The following is a 21,049-nucleotide window of genomic DNA, read 5'->3' as shown; positions in this document are numbered from 1 at the left end:
ATACTGCTCCCTTAAGAGGATTAGTAGTTAGCAATAAAAATTAAGCAAGTGGGTTCACGCTTTAGAAAAACTACATATTGAATGTTTTATGGTTCTGTTTTCAGACTAATGGCTTCAAAAAGTCCCAGAAGGCTTCAGATCACACTACGTTGGACCATACACTTGAGGAAGAGATAAAAGCTTTTCTCATTAATGAAAATGAGTTGCACCAATTTGCTGACCTCACTAAAGTCAACCCAGTGACAACCACCACAGGTATCTCTTTAACTGGGCAGTGATCTGATTTATGTGGCATACTTGTTTTTAAAATACTGGATGTTTGAATATGACTGATATGACAGTATCTTGTGTATTAATAATGGAAGAACAAAGCACCTAATATTGGGTGAGGTAAAGCTATCAGTATGAAGTAAGATATTTGTGGAAATGCACGCAGATCCATTGTCTTCTGAAAAAGATTGGTGAATTTGAGGATGGTGCCCTTCAACAGAACTTGACAGGGTAGATGCAGGAAGGATGTTCCCGATGGTGGGGATGTCCAGAACCAGGGGTCATAGTCTAAGGATACGGGGTAAACCTTTCAGGACTGGGATGAGGAGAAATTTCTTCACCCAGAGAGTGGTGAGCTTGTGGAATTTGTTACCATAGAAAGCAGTTGAGGCCAAAACATTGTATGTTTTCAAGAAGGAGTTAGATATAGCTCTTGGGTCTAAAGGGATCAAAGGGTATGGGGCGAAAGCGGGAACAGGCTACTGAGTTGGATGATCAGCCATGATCATAATGAATGGCGGAGCAGGCTCGAAGGGACGAATGGCCTACTCTTATTTTCTATGTTACTTTTCAAAGAGTGTGTTGATTTGACAAATTCAAAGTGATGTTTCTCCCTGTGTTCATTATCCAACTTCAAGGTTTAGAAATTGTTAGATTACAGTGGTCTAATTATCTTAATTACAGAGGCCAAAGTTAATTCTAATGGATATACTGGGTGAAAATAGGGACCTTTATGTTAAATGTATATATTCTTTGCAGATACTGGATTATAATCAAAACCATTTTGATTAACAAATCTCTGTACAAAATAAAATGCATTAGATCTTGCAATATTTTAGTACTAAGAAATCTGTTTAAATTGAACAATGTGCATCTTTTTTTCTGTCTCCAGTTTTAAAATGTCTGCAGGCAAGATATGCGGCCAGTGTGTTTTACACCAATGCTGGTTGTACGCTGGTGGCTCTTAACCCATTCCAGCCTGTGCCTAACTTGTATTCCCCTGGCGTTATGAAGGAATACCACACTGCGTCTCGACCACAGGTAACTCAAGTATATAGTGCTTTAGTGATTATAATGTGCTTGAAACAAGTAATTAATTGGAATGCTTTTCATCTTTGATAAATTCTGTAACCTATATAATCAAAATATTAACATTTAATTTGTCATTTTATTCCAGCCATTTCTTCAATGTAATGTACGCTGTAGCCAGACTATGAATTTGCTCAGACTATTTAAACTAGCTCTTAAAGTTGAATAATTGAGAGAAATCCTTCTGGTTTCCTGGCCATGTGTGTTAAGAATATAGGAACAACAGCTTGATTAATTTGTCTAATGGTGATGTTATCAGAAAACTAAATTTGATCTCCACAGATGTGTTTATCAGCAGCAGTTGCAAGTTCATATTTGTGCTGGCCTAAATTTACCAGTTTTACAGCATGAATAATTCAGTACTTTTTGCCTTTTTTATAACTTTAGTGTCTGTTTTATATGGATAAAAACTTCAAGGGATTAAGTCTTTCTGTTCTTTAGGAATTGAAACCCCACATCTTCACAGTAGCTGAGGAAGCCTTCAGGAATGTACAGAGTCACGTTGAACCAGTTAACCAGTCGCTAATTGTCAGTGGGGAGAGTGGTGCTGGAAAGGTAAGACCTCAACATGAGGAACCTAGTGAGATCCATTAATAAGCAAACCTACTGCTCGCATAACATAACTCATGTAGATGTGATTTTGGAAAATGGATTTTGATTATTATAAGCAAATGAGCATAAAAAGTGATGAATGCAATAAAATTCTACAGAACTGGCTTTATTAGTCTGTCCTATCTCAGTAATGAGGCAGTAGTTTCAATACATTTTGTTATATACTTCTATAGTATTTTGATGGCAAATCTCGTCACCCAATGAAAACTAGTAATTTAATTGCTCCAGCATTTGGGCGCATAATATTTCTGTTAAACTTACAAGGCAGGAAAATGGCCAGGACACAAACAAGCAAAAATGCTTACTTGTTACTGATGGCCATGTTTTCAAGATCCCATAATGGAGATTTTCAACAGAAACCAGTTTCTAACCTTTGTAACCATGCCAATTCATGAATTTCCCTTTTGCAGACCTGGACATCTCGGTGCCTTATGAACTACTTTGCCACAGTTGCTGCCTCGTCCCCTTCTGTAAAGTGCCAAGAAAATGTGGAAAGGATAGAAAAGAGAGTACTAGATTCCAATCCGGTGATGGAGGCATTTGGTAATTATAGCTTTCTGTTTTTATTAAATTGAATGTTTGAGAATTTAGTGAAATATTTTGATCGACTACCCAGGATGAAATATTCCTTTATAGTAGAATTTGGAATCTAGGTCTAATTACTAACCAGAAGTGATCCTATTAATATTCACATCATATAGATCGCATTAAGTGTTCAGATCCTTGCTTGACATATCAGTTTGCCCTGCAGATTCATTGATGTGGTCAATATTCTCTGAGATAATTTGGAAGGAACTAAGAAGCATAAAAATCAATGCTGTGGTGACCTTCACTGACCGTAGGCAGTGTAGTCCCTGTGGTCAGTGTTTGCAGCTCAATATCCAGCAGGAGGCTGTCACCACCCCTCTGGTGAAACAGAGCCAGCAATTGCATCCTTGGCGACTGCAAGGTAGTTGTGGCTGGTCACATGCAACTATGTGGGTAAGGATGAGTGTGAACCGTCCCCCCTCTGATGTAAGAAAATCTGTCTCCTCTTCCCCGCCCCCAACCCCACAATTGCTCTTTTCTTCTTCCTGCATAAATCTGAACAGAGAAACATCCATGGCAGTTTCCATATTCATAATTTACTTTGTAACAATCAAACTACAACTTTAAATACTCGCATTCTTAAAAGGGAAACAGTGTATTAGTAGCCTTTATCATAAATTTTACAGGAACAAGCTAAATGTACAGCACATTCCCAGTGAGAGAATTGGGAATCACCATCAAAATTCATTTACATTGCATTTCTGTGATATTTACTGTTTTAAGTGATGTCTGGTCCATTCTGTGCAAGAGTGCTTTCAGCTATCAGAAACTACACTCTTAGAAGTTGGAAAACTTCCCTACTATTGGAGAAAAGTCAGGAGAAAGAAGTGTATGATTTGAAGAGATTTAGATAATATATCTATCTGGAGTGAACAGTCTGGGCAGTAGTATTTAAAAATGGGATTGAGGTAGTGTGTCTTGTACGTTAATCAGTATATGTGCCAAAAATTAATGGACCACAGGTTTGTGTCCACAATTCGTAATATGGTGAATTACCACCTCGGCCAATCCATTTGAAATGAACAAGGAAATGCTTCTCTAGTGGAATTCATAAGAATAAATTTAACAAATCCCAGATTGACTCTTGTGCACCATCTAATGGGCTACTGTAGAACAACATTGGCTTAAACTTTGGGATAGGCTGCATATTCGCACTTGTGTTCAGATAATGATGTGCGTCACAAAAAGAATTGTAGGTGGCTGGGGGTAGGGGGAAGAGGCAGAGTAAAACTAAACGGGGAGAAAAAGAAAATGACTTAAAGAATGAAAAGAAAGACTTGAATTCATATAATGCTTTTCACGACCACTGGATGTCTCAAAGCGCTTTACAGCCACTGAAGTACTTCTGAAATGTATTCACTGTTGCAATGTAGGAAACAAGGCAGCCAATTTGTGCACAGTAAACTCCCACAAACAGCAATGTGATAATGACCAGATGATCTCTCTTTGTCATGTTGATTGAGGGATAAATATTGGCCAGGACACTGGGGGTAACTCCCTGCTCTTCTTTGAAATAGTGCCATGGGATCTTTTACATCCACCTGAGCAGGCAGATGCAGCCTTGGTTTAATGTCTCATCTGAAAAATGGCACCTCCAACAGCGCAGCGCTCCTTCAGTACTGCATTGGAGTATCAGCCTTGAATTTTGTGCTCAAGCCCTTGAATACAGAACCTCGTGATTCATAGCCAAGAGTGCTACCAACTGAGCCACGGCTACTACCACAAACGCAATTAATAGAACTCCGCTTTATAGTCATCGAGACATTACAGCACAGAAGGAGGTCATTTAACTCATTGAATCCATGCCAGCGCTCTGCAGAGCAATCCAGTCAGTCCCATTTCTCACGCTGTGTCGAGGTAGCCCTGCAAGCTTATTTCCCTCAAGTGCCCATACAATTTCCTTTTGAGATTGTTCATCGTCTCTGCTTTTACCACCTTCGTAGGCATCGAGTTCCAGGTCATTACCACTTGCTGTGTAAAAAAAAAAGTTCTTCCTCACATCCCCCCGCATCTGTTGCCCAAACTTTAAATCTGTGTACTCCAGTCCTTGTGGCACCAGCTAATGGGAACAGCTTTTCTTTGTCTACCTTATCTAAACCTGTCATAATCTTGTACACATCTATCAAATCTCCCCTCAATCTCCTTTTTGCCCTAAGGAGAACAACTCCAGCTTCTCCAAAATAATCTTATAGCTAGAATCCCTCACCATTGAAACCATTGTGGTAAATCTGTTCTGCACTCTCTCGAGGACCCTCACATCCTTCCTCAAATGTAGTGACCAGAACTGGATGCAGTACTCTGGTTGTGGCTTAACCAGAACTTTATAAAGGTTCAGCATAATTTCCCTGCTTTTGTATTTAATACCTCTATTTATGAAACACAACATCCCATATTTTGTATATATATTTTATCTGCATTCTAGGAGTACCAGTAATGTATTTTGGTAAAGTCTGGAAGTAAGTTTGTTGAGCAGTACAAAAGATACACCTCCAGGCGCGTATCCATTGTCTCTCGAGATAAGGAGGCCCAAAAGAAAAGAAAGAAAGAACAAAAGATATGGAGTTAAAGCCAATAAAAATATTGGCAACGTGTTTCTTGGAGGCCGTTAGACGACGGATGAAAAGCTGGTTATTTTGCATACATAAACCACACCACAGCACAGTAATTGGCAGAGATGAGTTAAACAAAAGTAAGACCAAAAAGAAGGGCACATGACTTAAAACCATGATAATGGAAGGGAGTAAATAGTGTCTCAAATGGATCATGCCAGATAATTGACAGTTTTATGTCATGGACTAAGAACCATGAGGAACTGTCAAGTCATTTCCGTTAGGATATGGGAAAAGTTTCCACGAATTGGCCCCAGCCACATAGGTTTTACCCATAACCAGATTTTGGACAGGTGTGCAGGCCAACATCCTGGGATGATTTTTAGTAAATGGTCTGGTCTGCTGACCACCAAGTTTTGAGGTGCAGCCTGGCCAATTTAAGATGCTTAATCTATGTAGTATTGGATATTTTCAATCTACCTTGTATTCATTTTTTTTAAATGGAAAGGTTGCTCCATTGCTTTTTTTGGTTAAATATTATGCATGAAATTAAAGCTTCCTAATGAGAGCATAAATGAAGAAGTGATTGATTGCCAACATTATTTACTGTTTCACAGGAAATGCTTGTACATTACGGAATCACAACAGCAGTCGATTTGGAAAATACATTCAACTGCAGTTAAACAGGTAGTTTTATAGATCAGCTGTGTATATGCATTTATTCAATCTGCTCTTAAATTCTTCAAAATCATTTTCAGAAAACTAATACTTCTCATGGTATAAGCCATTTCTTACTGTTTTATTGGTGCAGATATAAGTAATGTCATTTACATGTGTTACGACAAGGTGAGAAAGAGGTCTAGGGTTCCCTTTCAGTCTTCACCTGGTCTTACTGTAACAGGGTTTAATTTTAAACACACCGTGTTTTTAGCTCCCCCTTGCTGAATCCTTGTTCACCGCTTTCCGATTATAAGGCAAAGAAACCAGCACAAACAGGCTTTCTTAGGTTTAAAGAAGAAAAGTTGAAAGTTATTAAACTTAAACTCTAATTCGGTTAATGCCTACAGATACACAACGTGCCCACACAAGCATGAATAAGCGATGCACATGCAAATAGAGACACAAAAGAGCAGAAGAAAAATAAAGTGGAAGGGTTTGAGGCAATGTCGGAAGAGTTGTTGTTACAGTTCTTCGAGCTCACTGTAGAGTCCTTGGTGTAGGTAGACCTTGCTTTTTGTTGGGGCCCAGTATTATTCTTAAACCTTGTTCGCTGTAGGAGACTTTTCTCTCTTGGGGTTCAGATGTCTTCAGTGGATTCAGAGGCTTGTGAGAAAGAGATGGGAGCAGATAGGAGAGAGATATCAGTCCAGGATCAAACAGCTTTCTGCCGAAACTTTTTGTACAAATTCAAAAAACTCAGGTTGCCCAGCAGGTTAGTCATATGACTAACTGGTCTGACCATGTCCATTTGTATATTCGGCCATCTTAGCAGTCAACCTGGAATGCGAGCTCCCCCACCGTCAACGTCTGGTGATCAAAAGTCCATTGTGGGCTGAATGGCTGCTTTGTCCTTCCAAACACTGTCTGTTAATATTCAAATGTCATTTCCAGACATGGCTGATCTGTTTAACAAGTCCTTTCTTAACTCCAGTAACATTTTAAAATCAATGTTCATGACAAAACTAATGTGCCTCATTCTTGGCAGGTGGGGGCCTAGCATGACACATGACTATACTCCCCTGATACAAGTTGTTCTGTTAGCAGATGATAGGAACATTGGAACAGGAGTAGGCCATTTCGCCCCTTGAGTCTGTTCCACCATTCTGAGATTATGGCTGATCCGTGTCCGAACTCCATATACCGGCCATTGTCCCCCATCCCTTAAAGTCTTTCTATCAATCTCAGTTGTAAATTTAACAATTGACGTAGAATCAAATTGCTGTTTGTGGCAGAAAGTTCCAAACTTCTGCCACCTTGTGTGTGGAGGAGAGTTTCCTAATTTCACTCCTGAAAGGTGTGGCTCTAATTTTAGACTATGCCCCCCTAGTCCTAAACTCTCCAATCAGTAGAAATAGTTTCTCTCTATCTACCCTATCTGTTTCCTTTAATATTGTAAAAACTTTGATCATATCGCCCCTTAACCTTCTAAATTCCAGGGGATACAACCCAACTCTGTGTAATTTCTCTTTGTAATTTAACCCTTGGAGTCCAGGTGTCAACTGATAAATCTATGTTGCATTCCCATCAAGGCCAATATATTCCAAGGTGTGATCCATGCAGGTCAAGAAAGTCCACAGTTTGATCCTGAACCGTGCTGAGTTGGCTGATCTATTAAGTGGCATTGTAATTGACCAAATGCTCCAACGGGTAGGGGGGAATAGAAATCAGTTGCTCCCCATCTGTCAACAGACCTTTCTAAAAGTGGAAAGTGTACTTGTGTAGAAATAAGTTGAAGGCGCAATTTACTTTGGTAATGATGTCCTTTGTGGAAAAAGTAGCCTGCTTAATGCTATCTCTTCTGAAGCTTGTGTGTAAATAATGATCACTTGGGTAAAGTAAGTTCTGAAATTTCTGTACCCCTTCAAGTTATCTAACTGCTTACCAGCTTGTTCCAGGTGCTGTAAGTACTCAGCAAGTCGGGCAGCATCTGTGGAGTGTTATGAAAGTGCTTCCATTTAAAAAATGTTTTTTTGAGGACTTGTATTTTAAAACTGAAACGATTCCATGAATGTATTTTGTTTTTTCCCCAAGTTCACTGAAAGGACACTTGAGATGTTGTTTAAAAACAACCTTTGCTAGAAATCATGTGCTTTATGCTCAATAAAAAACAAAAATCTTGGTGACCTGGGGAAGATGTTTACAGAGAAACCATATGTCGAGGTTTATGGAGGTCTGTCGGCTGACTTTCTGTTTGGGGTTTGGATATTGTTTTTTGTTCAGTAGGGACGTGAACTGTTTTGACGATAGTTGGAGATCAACTTGCCAAGGAAAAACCACCCTGTTCAACTCTTTCTCTACCTCTTCGAAGAAACCCTGCAAAAATCCAGTGTGGAAGAGCTAAAATCTCTGGTGCTGCATCTCTCCTGAGAAGCTGGAAAAACCTTTTAATTCATTCATGGGATGTGGGCATCGCTGGCTAGGCCAGCATTTATTGTCCATCCCTAATTTACCTTGAGAAGGTGGTGTTGAGCTGCCTTCTTGAACTGCTGCAGTCCATGTGGGGTAGGTACACCCACAGTGCCGTTAGGGAGTTCCAGGATTTTGACCCAGCAACACTGCAGGAACGGCGATATAGTTCCAAGTCAGGATGGTGTGTGACTTGGAGGGGAACTTGCAGGTGGTGGTGTTCCCATGCATTTGCTGCCCTTGTCCTTCTAGGTGGTAGAGGTCACGGGTTTGGAAGGTGCTGTTTAAAGAGCCTTGGTGCGTTGTTGCAGTGCATCTTGTAGATGGTACATACTGCTGACACTGTGCGTTGGTGGTGGAGGGAGTGAATGTTGGTGGATGGGGTGCCAGTCAAGTGGGCTGCTTTGTCCTGCATGGTGTCGAGCTTTTTGAGTGTTGTTGGAGCTGCACCCATCCAGGCAAGTGGAGAGTATTCCATCACACTCCTCACTTGCGTCTTGTCGATGCTGGACAGGCTTTGGGGAATCAGGAGGTGAATTACTCACCGCAGGATTCCTAGCCTTTGACCTGCTCTTGTAGCCGCGGTATTTATATGGCTACTCCAGTTCAGTTTCTGATCAATGGTAACTCCTGGGGATTCAGTGATCGTAATGCTGTTGAATGTCAAGGAGAGCTGGTTAGATTCTCTCTTTTTGGAGATGGTCATTGCCTGGCACTTGTGTGGCGCGAATGTTACTTTCCACTTATCAGCTGAAGCCTGGATATTGTCCAGGTCTTGCTGCATTTCTACACGGACTGCTTCAGTAACTGAGGAGTCGCGAATGGTGCTGAACATTGTGCAATTATCAGTGAACATCCCCATTTCTGACCTTATGATTGAAGGAAGGTCATTGATGAAGCATCTGAAGATGGCTGGGCCTAGGCCACTACCCTGAGGAACTCCTGCAGTGATGTCCTGGAACTGAGATGATTGACCTCCAACAACCACAACCATCTTCCTTTGCGCTAGGTATGACTCCAACCAGCGGAGAGTTTCCCTCTGATTCCCATTGACTTCAGTTTTGCTAGTGCTCCTTGATGCTGTACTCGGTCAAGTGCTGCCTTGATGTCAAGGGCAGTCACTCTCACCTCGCCTCACCTCTTGAGTTCAGCTCTTTTGTCCATGTTTGAACCAAGGCCGAAATGAGGTTCCAGGTGCTGTGAGTGCTTAGCAGGTCGGGCAGCATCTGTGGAGTGTCAGGAGCTGAGTGGCCCTGGCGAACCCAAACCCAAACTGAGCATCACTGAGCAGGTTATTGCTAAGCAAGTGCCGTTTGATAGCACTGTCGATGACACCTTCCATCGCTTTACTGATGATTGAGAGTAGACTGATGGGGCGGTAATTGGCCGGGTTGGACTTCTCCTGCTTTTTGTGTCCAGGACGTCCCTGGGCAATTTTCCACATTGCAGGGTAGATGCCAGTGTTGTAGCTGTACTGCAACAGCTTGGCTAGGGGCGTGGCAAGTTCTGGAGCACAGGTCTTCAGTACTATTGCCGGAATATTGTCAGGGCCCATAGCCTTTGCAGTATCCAGTGTCTTCAGTCGTTTCTTGATATCATGCGGAGTGAATCGAATTGGCTGAAGTCTGGCATCTGTGATGCTGGGGAATTCAAGAGGAGGCCGAGATGGATCATCCACTTGGCACTTCTGGCTGAAGATTGTTGCATGCCTTATCTTTTGCACTGATGTGCTGGGTTCCCCCATCATTGAGGATAGGGATATTTGTGGAGCCACCTCCTCCAGTTAGTTGTTTAATTGTCCACCACCATTCATGGCTGGATGTGCCAGGACTGCAGAGCTTAGATCTGATCCGTTGGTTATGGGATTTCTTAGTTCTGTCTATCGCATGCTGCTTACACTGTTTGGCATGCAAGTAGTCCTGTGTTGTAGCTTCACCAGGTTAACACCTCATTTTGATGTATGCCTGATGCTGCACCTAGCATGCCCTCTTGCACTCTTCATTGAACCAGGGTTGGTCTCCTGGCTTGGTGGTAATGTTAGAGTGGGGAATGTGCCAGGCCATGAGGTTACAGATTAATTTTCAACGCCGCCTGAAAAGAGCTACTTTAGAAAAGATCCCAGTGACCCGTCACCATATAGCTGGATGCCAGACCAAAAGGGATGACTGGCATCCTTCCATAGCTTCTCTTTTTGTTCTTCAAGAATTAGCAAGTATTGACCAAAGTATTCTTTTGTTTTTGTCTTTTTTTTTGTAACAGACCTCTGCAGAGAGAATTTCTGTATTTTTTTCCGTTTGCGTGGGGAATTTAAAAAGGGAACTTTCATATTTCAATCTGTGTTTTAGCGCTTTCCTTCATTACTGAATAAGTCTTGTTTGATGATAAACTGATGATTTTGTTGTTTATTAAAGAAACCTGGTTGGTGTAGTATATGATTGATTGACCGCATCGGTAACTTAGTAAATATTTAAATATATGTTGTGACCTGTGGAGAAGTGGAACGAGAAAAGGCAGTGCACTCCTCGCACCTCAGTCATAACAGGAGTGAGCAACAGAGATAATGTTTCAGGTTGATGATCTTTCATTGGAACATTATTTCAGATTTCCAGCATGTGCAGTATTTTCCTTTTGTTTTAGGTGCAGCCTATTTTAGTTCCTCCCTTGAGCAACAAGATTCTTTTTGTTTTTCTCCTTTTCCTGACAATCAGTCTTAACAGATGCTTTATTTTCCAGATCCCAACAGCTGGAGGGAGCATCTGTGCAGACTTATTTATTAGAGAAAACACGAGTTGCCTATCAAGCTCCTTCCGAAAGAAATTTTCACATTTTTTATCAGGTGAGGTCGTGATACTGTCTCAAAGGTGTTTTTCACAATTTAGTGAATTCTAATGCAAGTTTAAATTTATATGGAAAAAGTTGGAGATGGCACGTTATTGGGGCAGGGTTCATAAACCAGCCACAATAAATTCTGCTGCACAATTGGAGAGTAGGATAAGATATGACGATTCTTAATGTGTGGATTTATGTTAGGATGGGGCACATGTTGAGATGTATGTTGATGAAACAAAAACAAAATTCTGGAACCACTTAGCAGGTCACCTTAGAGTAGGGGTATCCAACCTTTTTGTGTGTGCGGGTCACATTACAATTTTTGTCCTACGTAGGGGGCCGGTGAGAGAACTTCAGAAAGATAAAGGCATTAAAAATTTATCTTGCTATTAATCAAAACAACAACAATTGTGCATTTTTGAGAGAAAGCTTTAAATAAGAAGACTAATTTATTGACATACCTGGCATTGTTTTCGCTTGCATAAGTACTCAATCTCTGCTCGCACACTTGATGTAGCCATGGGGAGTATTGTGTCCATCTGTCAGAAATGATCTTGATCTCTTTTCTGTCCAACTCCCTTGTCTGTTTCTTTTTTCCACTCCCCCCACTGTGCCTCTCTTTTTCCCCCCTTTCTGTCTGTCTGTCTCTCCCCACCCCCGTCTGTGTGTGTCTCTCTCTCCCCTCGTCGCTCTCCGGTCTCTGTCTCTCTCTATCCGCCCCCTCCGTGTCTCTCACACTCTTACTACCATCTGTCTCCCCGCTCTGTCTGTCTTTTTCTTTCTCCCCCACCCAATCTGTCTGTTTCTCTTTCCCCCCCACCCACCGCATCTGAATGTGTGTGTCTCTCTCTCACAGCCCCCACCGTCTGTCTCTGCCTCTCTCTTTCCCCTATGTCTGTCTCTCTTTCCCCTCTCTTTGTCTCTCTCTCTCTTTCCCCTCTCTGTGTCTGTCTCTCTCTTTCCCCCCTCTCTCTGTGTCTCTGAGTACCTGCCTCCCTCTCTCTTCTTGCCTCGCTCGCTCTCTCTGTCTGCCTCGCTCGCTCTCTCTGCCTGCCTCGCTCGCTCTCTCTGCCTGCCTCGCTCGCTCTCTCTGCCTGCCTCGCTCGCTCTCTCTGCCTGCCTCGCTCGCTCTCTCTGCCTGCCTCGCTCGCTCTCTCTGCCTGCCTCGCTCGCTCTCTCTGCCTGCCTCGCTCGCTCTCTCTGCCTGCCTCGCTCGCTCTCTCTGCCTGCCTCGCTCGCTCTCTCTGCCTGCCTCGCTCGCTCGCTCTCTCTGCCTGCCTCGCTCGCTCTCTCTCTCTGCCTGCCTCGCTCGCTCTCTCTCTCTGCCTGCCTCGCTCGCTCTCTCTCTCTCTGCCTGCCTCGCTCGCTCTCTCTCTCTCTGCCTGCCTCGCTCGCTCTCTCTCTCTCTGCCTGCCTCGCTCGCTCTCTCTCTCTCTGCCTGCCTCGCTCGCTCTCTCTCTCTCTGCCTGCCTCGCTCGCTCTCTCTCTCTCTGCCTGCCTCGCTCGCTCTCTCTCTCTCTGCCTGCCTCGCTCGCTCTCTCTCTCTCTGCCTGCCTCGCTCGCTCTCTCTCTCTCTGCCTGCCTCGCTCGCTCTCTCTCTCTCTGCCTGCCTCGCTCGCTCTCTCTCTCTCTGCCTGCCTCGCTCGCTCTCTCTCTCTCTGCCTGCCTCGCTCGCTCTCTCTCTCTCTGCCTGCCTCGCTCGCTCTCTCTCTCTCTGCCTGCCTCGCTCGCTCGCTCTCTCTCTGCCTCGCTCGCTCTCTCTCTCTCTCTGCCTGCCTCGCTCGCTCTCTCTCTCTCTCTGCCTGCCTCGCTCGCTCTCTCTCTCTCTGCCTGCCTCGCTCGCTCTCTCTCTCTCTGCCTGCCTCGCTCGCTCTCTCTCTCTCTGCCTGCCTCGCTCGCTCTCTCTCTCTCTGCCTGCCTCGCTCGCTCTCTCTCTCTCTGCCTGCCTCGCTCGCTCTCTCTCTCTCTGCCTGCCTCGCTCGCTCTCTCTCTCTCTCTGCCTGCCTCGCTCGCTCGCTCTCTCTCTCTGCCTGCCTCGCTCGCTCGCTCTCTCTCTCTGCCTGCCTCGCTCGCTCGCTCTCTCTCTCTGCCTGCCTCGCTCGCTCGCTCTCTCTCTCTGCCTGCCTCGCTCGCTCGCTCTCTCTCTCTGCCTGCCTCGCTCGCTCGCTCTCTCTCTCTGCCTGCCTCGCTCGCTCGCTCTCTCTGCCTGCCTCGCTCGCTCGCTCTCTCTCTCTCTCTGCCTGCCTCGCTCGCTCGCTCTCTCTCTCTGCCTGCCTCGCTCGCTCGCTCGCTCTCTGCCTGCCTCGCTCGCTCGCTCTCTCTCTCTGCCTGCCTCGCTCGCTCGCTCTCTCTCTCTGCCTGCCTCGCTCGCTCGCTCTCTCTCTCTGCCTGCCTCGCTCGCTCGCTCTCTCTCTCTGCCTGCCTCGCTCGCTCGCTCTCTCTCTCTGCCTGCCTCGCTCGCTCGCTCTCTCTCTCTGCCTGCCTCGCTCGCTCGCTCTCTCTCTCTGCCTGCCTCGCTCGCTCGCTCTCTCTGCCTGCCTCGCTCGCTCGCTCTCTCTCTCTCTCTGCCTGCCTCGCTCGCTCGCTCTCTCTCTCTCTCTGCCTGCCTCGCTCGCTCGCTCTCTCTCTCTCTGCCTGCCTCGCTCGCTCTCTCTCTCTCTCTCTGCCTGCTTCGCTCGCTCTCTCTCTCTCTCTCTCTGCCTGCCTCGCTCGCTCGCTCTCTCTCTCTGCCTGTCGCTCGCTCGCTCTCTCTCTCTGCCTGCCTGCCTCGCTCGCTCGCGCTCTCTGCCTGCCTCGCTCGCTCGCGCTCTCTGCCTGCCTCGCTCGCGCTCTCTGCCTGCCTCGCTCGCTCGCGCTCTCTGCCTGCCTCGCTCGCTCGCGCTCTCTGCCTGCCTCGCTCGCTCGCGCTCTCTGCCTGCCTCGCTCGCTCGCGCTCTCTGCCTGCCTCGCTCGCTCGCGCTCTCTGCCTGCCTCGCTCGCTCGCGCTCTCTGCCTGCCTCGCTCGCTCGCGCTCTCTGCCTGCCTCGCTCGCTCGCGCTCTCTGCCTGCCTCGCTCGCTCGCTCTCTCTCTCTGCCTGCCTCGCTCGCTCGCTCTCTCTGCCTGCCTCGCTCGCTCGCTCTCTCTCTCTGCCTGCCTCGCTCGCTCGCTCTCTCTCTCTGCCTGCCTCGCTCGCTCGCTCTCTCTCTCTGCCTGCCTCGCTCGCTCGCTCTCTCTGCCTGCCTCGCTCGCTCGCTCGCTCTCTCTCTCTGCCTGCCTCGCTCGCTCGCTCGCTCTCTCTCTCTGCCTGCCTCGCTCGCTCGCTCGCTCTCTCTGCCTGCCTCGCTCGCTCTCTCTCTCTCTGCCTGCCTCGCTCGCTCTCTCTCTCTCTCTCTGCCTGCCTCGCTCGCTCTCTCTCTCTCTCTCTGCCTGCCTCGCTCGCTCTCTCTCTCTCTCTCTGCCTGCCTCGCTCGCTCTCTCTCTCTCTCTCTGCCTGCCTCGCTCGCTCTCTCTCTCTCTCTCTCTCTGCCTGCCTCGCTCGCTCTCTCTCTCTCTCTCTCTCTGCCTGCCTCGCTCGCTCTCTCTCTCTCTCTGCCTGCCTCGCTCGCTCTCTCTCTCTCTCTCTCCGCCTGCCTCGCTCGCTCTCTCTCTCTCTCTCCGCCTGCCTCGCTCGCTCTCTCTCTCTCTCTCTCCGCCTGCCTCGCTCGCTCTCTCTCTCTCTCTCTCCGCCTGCCTCGCTCGCTCTCTCTCTCTCTCTCTCCGCCTGCTTCGCTCGCTCTCTCTCTCTCTCTCTGCCTGCCTCGCTCGCTCTCTCTCTCTCTCTGCCTGCCTCGCTCGCTCGCTCTCTCTCTGCCTGTCGCTCGCTCGCTCTCTCTCTCTGCCTGCCTGCCTCGCTCGCTCGCTCTCTCTGCCTGCCTCGCTCGCTCGCTCTCTCTCTCTGCCTGCCTCGCTCGCTCTCTCTCTCTGCCTGCCTCGCTCGCTCGCTCTCTCTCTCTGCCTGCCTCGCTCGCTCGCTCTCTCTCTCTGCCTGCCTCGCTCGCTCGCTCTCTCTCTCTGCCTGCCTCGCTCGCTCTCTCTCTCTCTCTCTCTGCCTGCCTCGCTCGCTCTCTCTCTCTCTCTGCCTGCCTCGCTCGCTCGCTCTCTCTCTCTGCCTGCCTCGCTCGCTCGCTCTCTCTCTCTGCCTGTCGCTCGCTCGCTCTCTCTCTCTGCCTGCCTGCCTCGCTCGCTCGCTCTCTCTGCCTGCCTCGCTCGCTCGCTCTCTCTCTCTGCCTGCCTCGCTCGCTCGCTCTCTCTCTCTGCCTGCCTCGCTCGCTCGCTCTCTCTCTCTGCCTGCCTCGCTCGCTCGCTCTCTCTCTCTGCCTGCCTCGCTCGCTCGCTCTCTCTCTCTGCCTGCCTCGCTCGCTCGCTCTCTCTCTCTGCCTGCCTCGCTCGCTCGCTCTCTCTCTCTGCCTGCCTCGCTCGCTCGCTCTCTCTCTCTGCCTGCCTCGCTCGCTCGCTCTCTCTCTCTGCCTGCCTCGCTCGCTCGCTCTCTCTCTCTGCCTGCCTCGCTCGCTCGCTCTCTCTCTCTGCCTGCCTCGCTCGCTCGCTCTCTCTCTCTGCCTGCCTCGCTCGCTCGCTCTCTCTCTCTGCCTGCCTCGCTCGCTCGCTCTCTCTCTCTGCCTGCCTCGCTCGCTCGCTCTCTCTCTCTGCCTGCCTCGCTCGCTCGCTCTCTCTCTCTGCCTGCCTCGCTCGCTCGCTCTCTCTCTCTGCCTGCCTCGCTCGCTCGCTCTCTCTCTCTGCCTGCCTCGCTCGCTCGCTCTCTCTCTCTGCCTGCCTCGCTCGCTCGCTCTCTCTCTCTCTCTCTCTCTGCCTGCCTCGCTCGCTCTCTCTCTCTCTCTCTCTCTCTGCCTGCCTCGCTCGCTCGCTCTCTCTCTCTGCCTGCCTCGCTCGCTCGCTCTCTCTCTCTGCCTGCCTCGCTCGCTCGCTCTCTCTCTCTGCCTGCCTCGCTCGCTCGCTCTCTCTCTCTGCCTGCCTCGCTCGCTCGCTCTCTCTCTCTGCCTGCCTCGCTCGCTCGCTCTCTCTCTCTGCCTGCCTCGCTCGCTCGCTCTCTCTCTCTGCCTGCCTCGCTCGCTCGCTCTCTCTCTCTGCCTGCCTCGCTCGCTCGCTCTCTCTCTCTGCCTGCCTCGCTCGCTCTCTCTCTCTCTGCCTGCCTCGCTCGCTCTCTCTCTGTCTGCCTGCCTCGCTCGCTCTCTCTCTGTCTGCCTGCCTCGCTCGCTCTCTCTGTCTGCCTGCCTCGCTCGCTCTCTCTCTCTGCCTGCCTCGCTCGCTCTCTCTCTCTGCCTGCCTCGCTCGCTCTCTCTCTCTGCCTGCCTCGCTCGCTCGCTCTCGCTGCCTGCCTCGCTCGCTCGCTCTCGCTGCCTGCCTCGCTCGCTCGCTCTCTCTCTGCCGGCCTCGATCGCTCGCTCTCTCCCTGCCGGCCTCGCTCGCTCGCTCGCTCCCTGCCGGCCTCGCTCGCTCGCTCGCTCGCTCGCTCTCTGCCGGCCTCGCTCGCTCGCTCGCTCGCTCTCTGCCGGCCTCGCTCGCTCGCTCTCTGCCGGCCTCGCTCGCTCGCTCTCTGCCGGCCTCGCTCGCTCGCTCTCTGCCGGCCTCGCTCGCTCGCTCGCTCTCTGCCGGCCTCGCTCGCTCGCTCGCTCGCTCTCTGCCGGCCTCGCTCGCTCGCTCTCTGCCGGCCTCGCTCGCTCGCTCGCTCGCTCTCTGCCGGCCTCGCTCGCTCGCTCGCTCTCTCTCTGCCGGCCTCGCTCGCTCGCTCGCTCGCTCTCTGCCGGCCTCGCTCGCTCTCTTGCTCCCCCAGCCCCCCCCCACCTTCCCACTCTCTCCACACTCTGTGCTCCCTCCGCTCACACCATAAATGTGCAATGTGCATAATAGAGACAGACTGTGAATGCAGCCTCTCCACTGGGCGCAGTCATTTTGTGTGGGAGTGGGATCCTGACAAACCTGTGATGCCTAGCATTCCCCGCAGACCTTGCGGTGGCCACCATAGCTGGCACATGGAGCTAAAGCGGAGCCTAGTTTGAAATTCTCATTCAAGGAAAGGGGAAAACAAATGTTTGATGGCAGAAACCACCCAGCAAGGAGGAGAAATGGCTGGGTGCGGTATACATTAGCAGGCCAGATGGAAACTTTTGGTGGGCCGGATTCTGGCCTGCGGGCGGTTTGTTGGACAACCCTGTCTTAAAGAGTCTGTGGAGCAAGCATACAAGTTAATATTTCAGAACATTGATGGATGGTCACCATCTGACAGGTTAACTTGTCTGTGTTCTCCACAGATGCTGTCTGACTGGCTAAGATTTCCAGCATCTTCTGTTTTTGTTTCAGATTTGCAATCTTCATTTTGATTTTTGTTTACATTGATGACAATCCGCTTGCTGGATTATATTAGAGCTATAAAATCAGAACTGTGTCCATGGATAAATTTCTGATATCAGTTTAGGTTAATTTTGAAGGTATGCACTGGAATCTTGGAAATACACCAGTATAGTTTTCTTTTTTGAAAGAGGTGCTTTCTTTATAAATGTTATTTGTTATGCCTGACAAATTCCACTTACAGAGGAAAAGATTTGTGAAACATTTTCTAGATTGACGCCTTTTGCTACAACTCAAACCAAGCAAGCACAGTATTTGATCATAAGTTCTAATACCAGCACATCATAAAATATAAGTAATGGAAAAATTTACTTTTGTTTGAAATCTGTGCTTTTGGTTTGATAGCCCACTCAAATGAGCTGTTCTGATCCATAACAGCCTTGCAGTTTGGTTGGAAATGATAGCCAGTTACATTTAAGAACTCTGCAGATAATCAATGCCTTTACAAACCCAGTGTCTGCACTTTTACCACACAGCTGTTTAAAAAACTGATGAGACCTTCCCTTTTCAAAGACTGCTTTTAGGACATCTGAAAGAGGTTTGGGCTGCATTGCCGCAGAACCAGAAGCTTATTGCTAACATACTTAGAGGGCTATAATCAGTGTTCCCTCTAAGCTGCGCAAGTGTGCAGTCGTGCAGCAATTGGGAATGTGCCATACAGGGAACAAGCAGGCCACACACAAGCAACATTTCCTTTAAGCTGTGTGTCAATCTTAAAGGGACTGCACAGTGCAACAAGCCGGTCGTGCACAGCATCAGAAGTTAGAGGGAACATTGGTTGCAATGGGGGACAAACAATAATGTGGTAGGAAAACTGAAATACTTTGCTGCTCCCCTGGATAACTTCTCTCTGTTATGTTAAAGCCTAAGATTCAGCAATACTCTGAATGCTGGAACTTACTAATGTATCTTTTCCTCAGGTAATGAAGGGAGCCACTGAGGAGCAGAGGTTGGATTGGGGTCTTCCTGAAGCAGCAGAGTTCTTCTGGTTACCAAATGCTGAAAAAACGTTAGAAGGTTAGCAAGATTGCCAAATTCTGCCCCAGTGCTGCTTTTTTCATTAAGTACAAATAGTTACAGTTTTATCACACAGCAGCAGATCTTCTGTGGCAATGGTCATAATAAGTTGGATGATGCCCTGCTTTAATATGCTTTAAGATGCCCTCACAATAATACATGATGTATTATTGAAACTGATGACGTGGAGCTGTGTTTAAGCTACTCTGTTCCTTTTTGCATCACAGCCCAATTTCTATGCATAAGCATGGCCTGAGGTTATCCATTAAATTTACTGGTGAGCAAGTCACACATTAAAGAAAGAACTTGTACATTTATACTACACATCTCATGTCTAGAACTGTAAGGAATTATAAACTATATTATTTTCTTCACCAATTCTCTGTCTTCCTTTCTGGAATACAGGAGTTCTTTTGGGGAGAACCTAGACATTGAGCTTTAGCAGCGTATTTGGCTCAGGGAACATCATAGTTACAGTTGATCCTGCCCTCGCCCAACATATATGTATGCATTTCCAGCTTGGGTTTCTGGATAGCGATTGAGTAGGACCTATGAATTATTTTTTCTCCCTTCCCAAAGCCTGTAATATTGAAGCCAGTTATAGCAGCTGGATTACTGCCCCTGATCCGTGCAGCTAACTCACCACAGATCAAGGAGTGAACCTAGAATCTTCCTATACCTTTGGCTGTCAGATTCTATCTGAGTAAAGTATGTGAGATTGGCTGCCCTTTTCGAAACTCTTTTTATTAACCATACAATAGGCTACAGAATCCTCCTTCATGTGCCTCTGAAACTGCTTTGTCATTGCAAAATTGTTATTTTACTCCTACTAATGTTACACTGAAGGCTGGCATTCTACCTTGTTTATCATGTAGTTTTTACTTGTCTGTCTTATCATGCAGTAATTCTGCCAGTTAATTCATGGGGCAGAGTTCTAAGTAATACTCTTGACCAGTTTAGTGACTAAATGACCAACTGAGAGTAAGGGGAAGAAAACTGAGGAGCGGAAGAAAATGAGCATAATATGGAAGTTTCATGGTTTGTGCAGATAACTTGGCTAGCCATCAAAATATTAGTCCAATTGTTTTAATCTCTTTCTATGTTGTTGTGTAGAGGACCAATTTGAAGAAACCAAAGATGCAATGCTACATCTGGGTATTGACAGTGGCACACAAGAGCAGGTGTTCAGGGTAAGTAAACCATGACCCTTTGAATTTCTATCTTTTTAAATTAAACAATAACTCATCACTTCATTATTTGAATGGCAGCATATTTGTTTTAGGATTTTTTCAAAAACATTTATCGTGAAATTAGTGATGATGGCTGCTCTTTATCCAAGATGGATTTAATTTTTCTCTCCTAGTAACAAATATTCAAATCTGTACACTGGAAGAAAAGGCAAGAAGTTTGTTTAAAGTATTCATTGGAGTCTCCAGCTTTGAATCAGCTTATTGCTCTCAACTGCAGGGTAAATAAAATGAGTATACATTTTATAGCTAGTAGTATGTGGGACAGTAAAAATTTGTAATACCTCATTGATTGGTCAAGTGGTACCACACTTTTTCTTAGATTTAGATTTAGATATACAGCACTGAAACAGGCCCTTCGGCCCACCAAGTCTGTGCTGACCATCAACCACCCATTTTATACTAATCCTGCACTAATCCCATATTCCTACCACATCCTCACCTGTCCCTATATTCCCCTATCACCTACCTATACTAGTGGCAATTTATAATGGCCAATTCACCTATCAACCTGCAAGTCTTTTGGCTGTGGGAGGAAACCGGAGCACCCGGAGGAAACCCACGCAGACACAGGGAGAACTTGCAAACTCTACACAGGCAGTACCCAGATTTGATCCCAGGTCGCTGGAGCTGTGAGGCTGCGGTGCTAACCACTGCGCCACTGTGCCGTCCAAGGTCAGAAGGTACCATGCAGGAGATTATTACAGCAGATTAAGGAATATGGAAATAGGGGAGGATAGTGAATTGAATTAATAATTAGTTAGAAAAAACAGATACTAGAATGTGAGGGCAGTTTTTCAGAATATTTGGAAGTGTTAATGGTGTCGTGCAGGATTCATCTCTGCTCAAAAAATGAAAAGAGGTCAAGGTCAAGAGCAGCAGTTGAGGAAAGTAGAGGTCATGACAACTGAAGGTTTGGAGTGGTGGAGTTGCTGAGCTGGATGTTGTGGGTAGGAATGGGAGAGTGACTTAGATAATCCAGGGGAAAGGGAGAAGAAGGGTTAAAAGGGTCACAAGATAAGTGCACCAGAGCATTGTAGGTGAACTAAAGTCACATCTCTGAACAGGAGGGCAAATAAAAATCTTAAATAAGTTACTGAAAGGTGTAAAAGTGAATTTGACATGTAGTTTAATTCTTTTGTCCTGGACTGTGCAATTATTTCCGTTTATTTTGTCAAATATTTTAAGCAAATATATTTTGCTTGAAGATAGCAAATGTTGAAAAATAGTGAGTTATTTGTTTCATGTTCTACTTTGTTTTACTGGTGGATTTTGGTTCATTTGTTGCTGGATTGGTTAATAATCCATTCTCTATTACTGAGGTTTAATTTCTGAATATG

At 47.1% G+C, this 21,049-nt stretch overlaps 1 protein-coding gene across 4 annotated transcripts in view; it reads left to right on the top strand.

Moving 5' to 3' along the window:
• The window catches only part of LOC137346667 (unconventional myosin-XIX), a 57,662-nt gene that overhangs the window by 12,375 nt on the left and 24,238 nt on the right, over positions 1–21,049 (top strand). For 3 of the 4 annotated variants that reach the window (XR_010968747.1, XM_068010317.1, XM_068010319.1), the window contains exons 2-9: positions 105–255; positions 1,163–1,311; positions 1,801–1,914; positions 2,382–2,514; positions 5,726–5,795; positions 10,968–11,070; positions 18,366–18,462; positions 19,576–19,652. Coding sequence is in view for 3 of the 4 variants with exons in the window: in XM_068010317.1 (XP_067866418.1) it covers positions 105–255; positions 1,163–1,311; positions 1,801–1,914; positions 2,382–2,514; positions 5,726–5,795; positions 10,968–11,070; positions 18,366–18,462; positions 19,576–19,652 (894 nt within the window). In the remaining variant the exon portion in view is untranslated. Of the gene's footprint in view, positions 1–104; positions 256–1,162; positions 1,312–1,800; positions 1,915–2,381; positions 2,515–5,725; positions 5,796–10,967; positions 11,071–18,365; positions 18,463–19,575; positions 19,653–19,825; positions 21,032–21,049 lie in introns of those variants that run through there. The other variant, XM_068010320.1, reaches the window with a different exon arrangement.

This window comes from Heterodontus francisci, chromosome 30 (assembly GCF_036365525.1).
Source record: "Heterodontus francisci isolate sHetFra1 chromosome 30, sHetFra1.hap1, whole genome shotgun sequence".
In the NCBI taxonomy this organism is placed as follows: domain Eukaryota; kingdom Metazoa; phylum Chordata; class Chondrichthyes; order Heterodontiformes; family Heterodontidae; genus Heterodontus; species Heterodontus francisci.
This window is presented reverse-complemented; position numbering and strand designations above follow the sequence as displayed.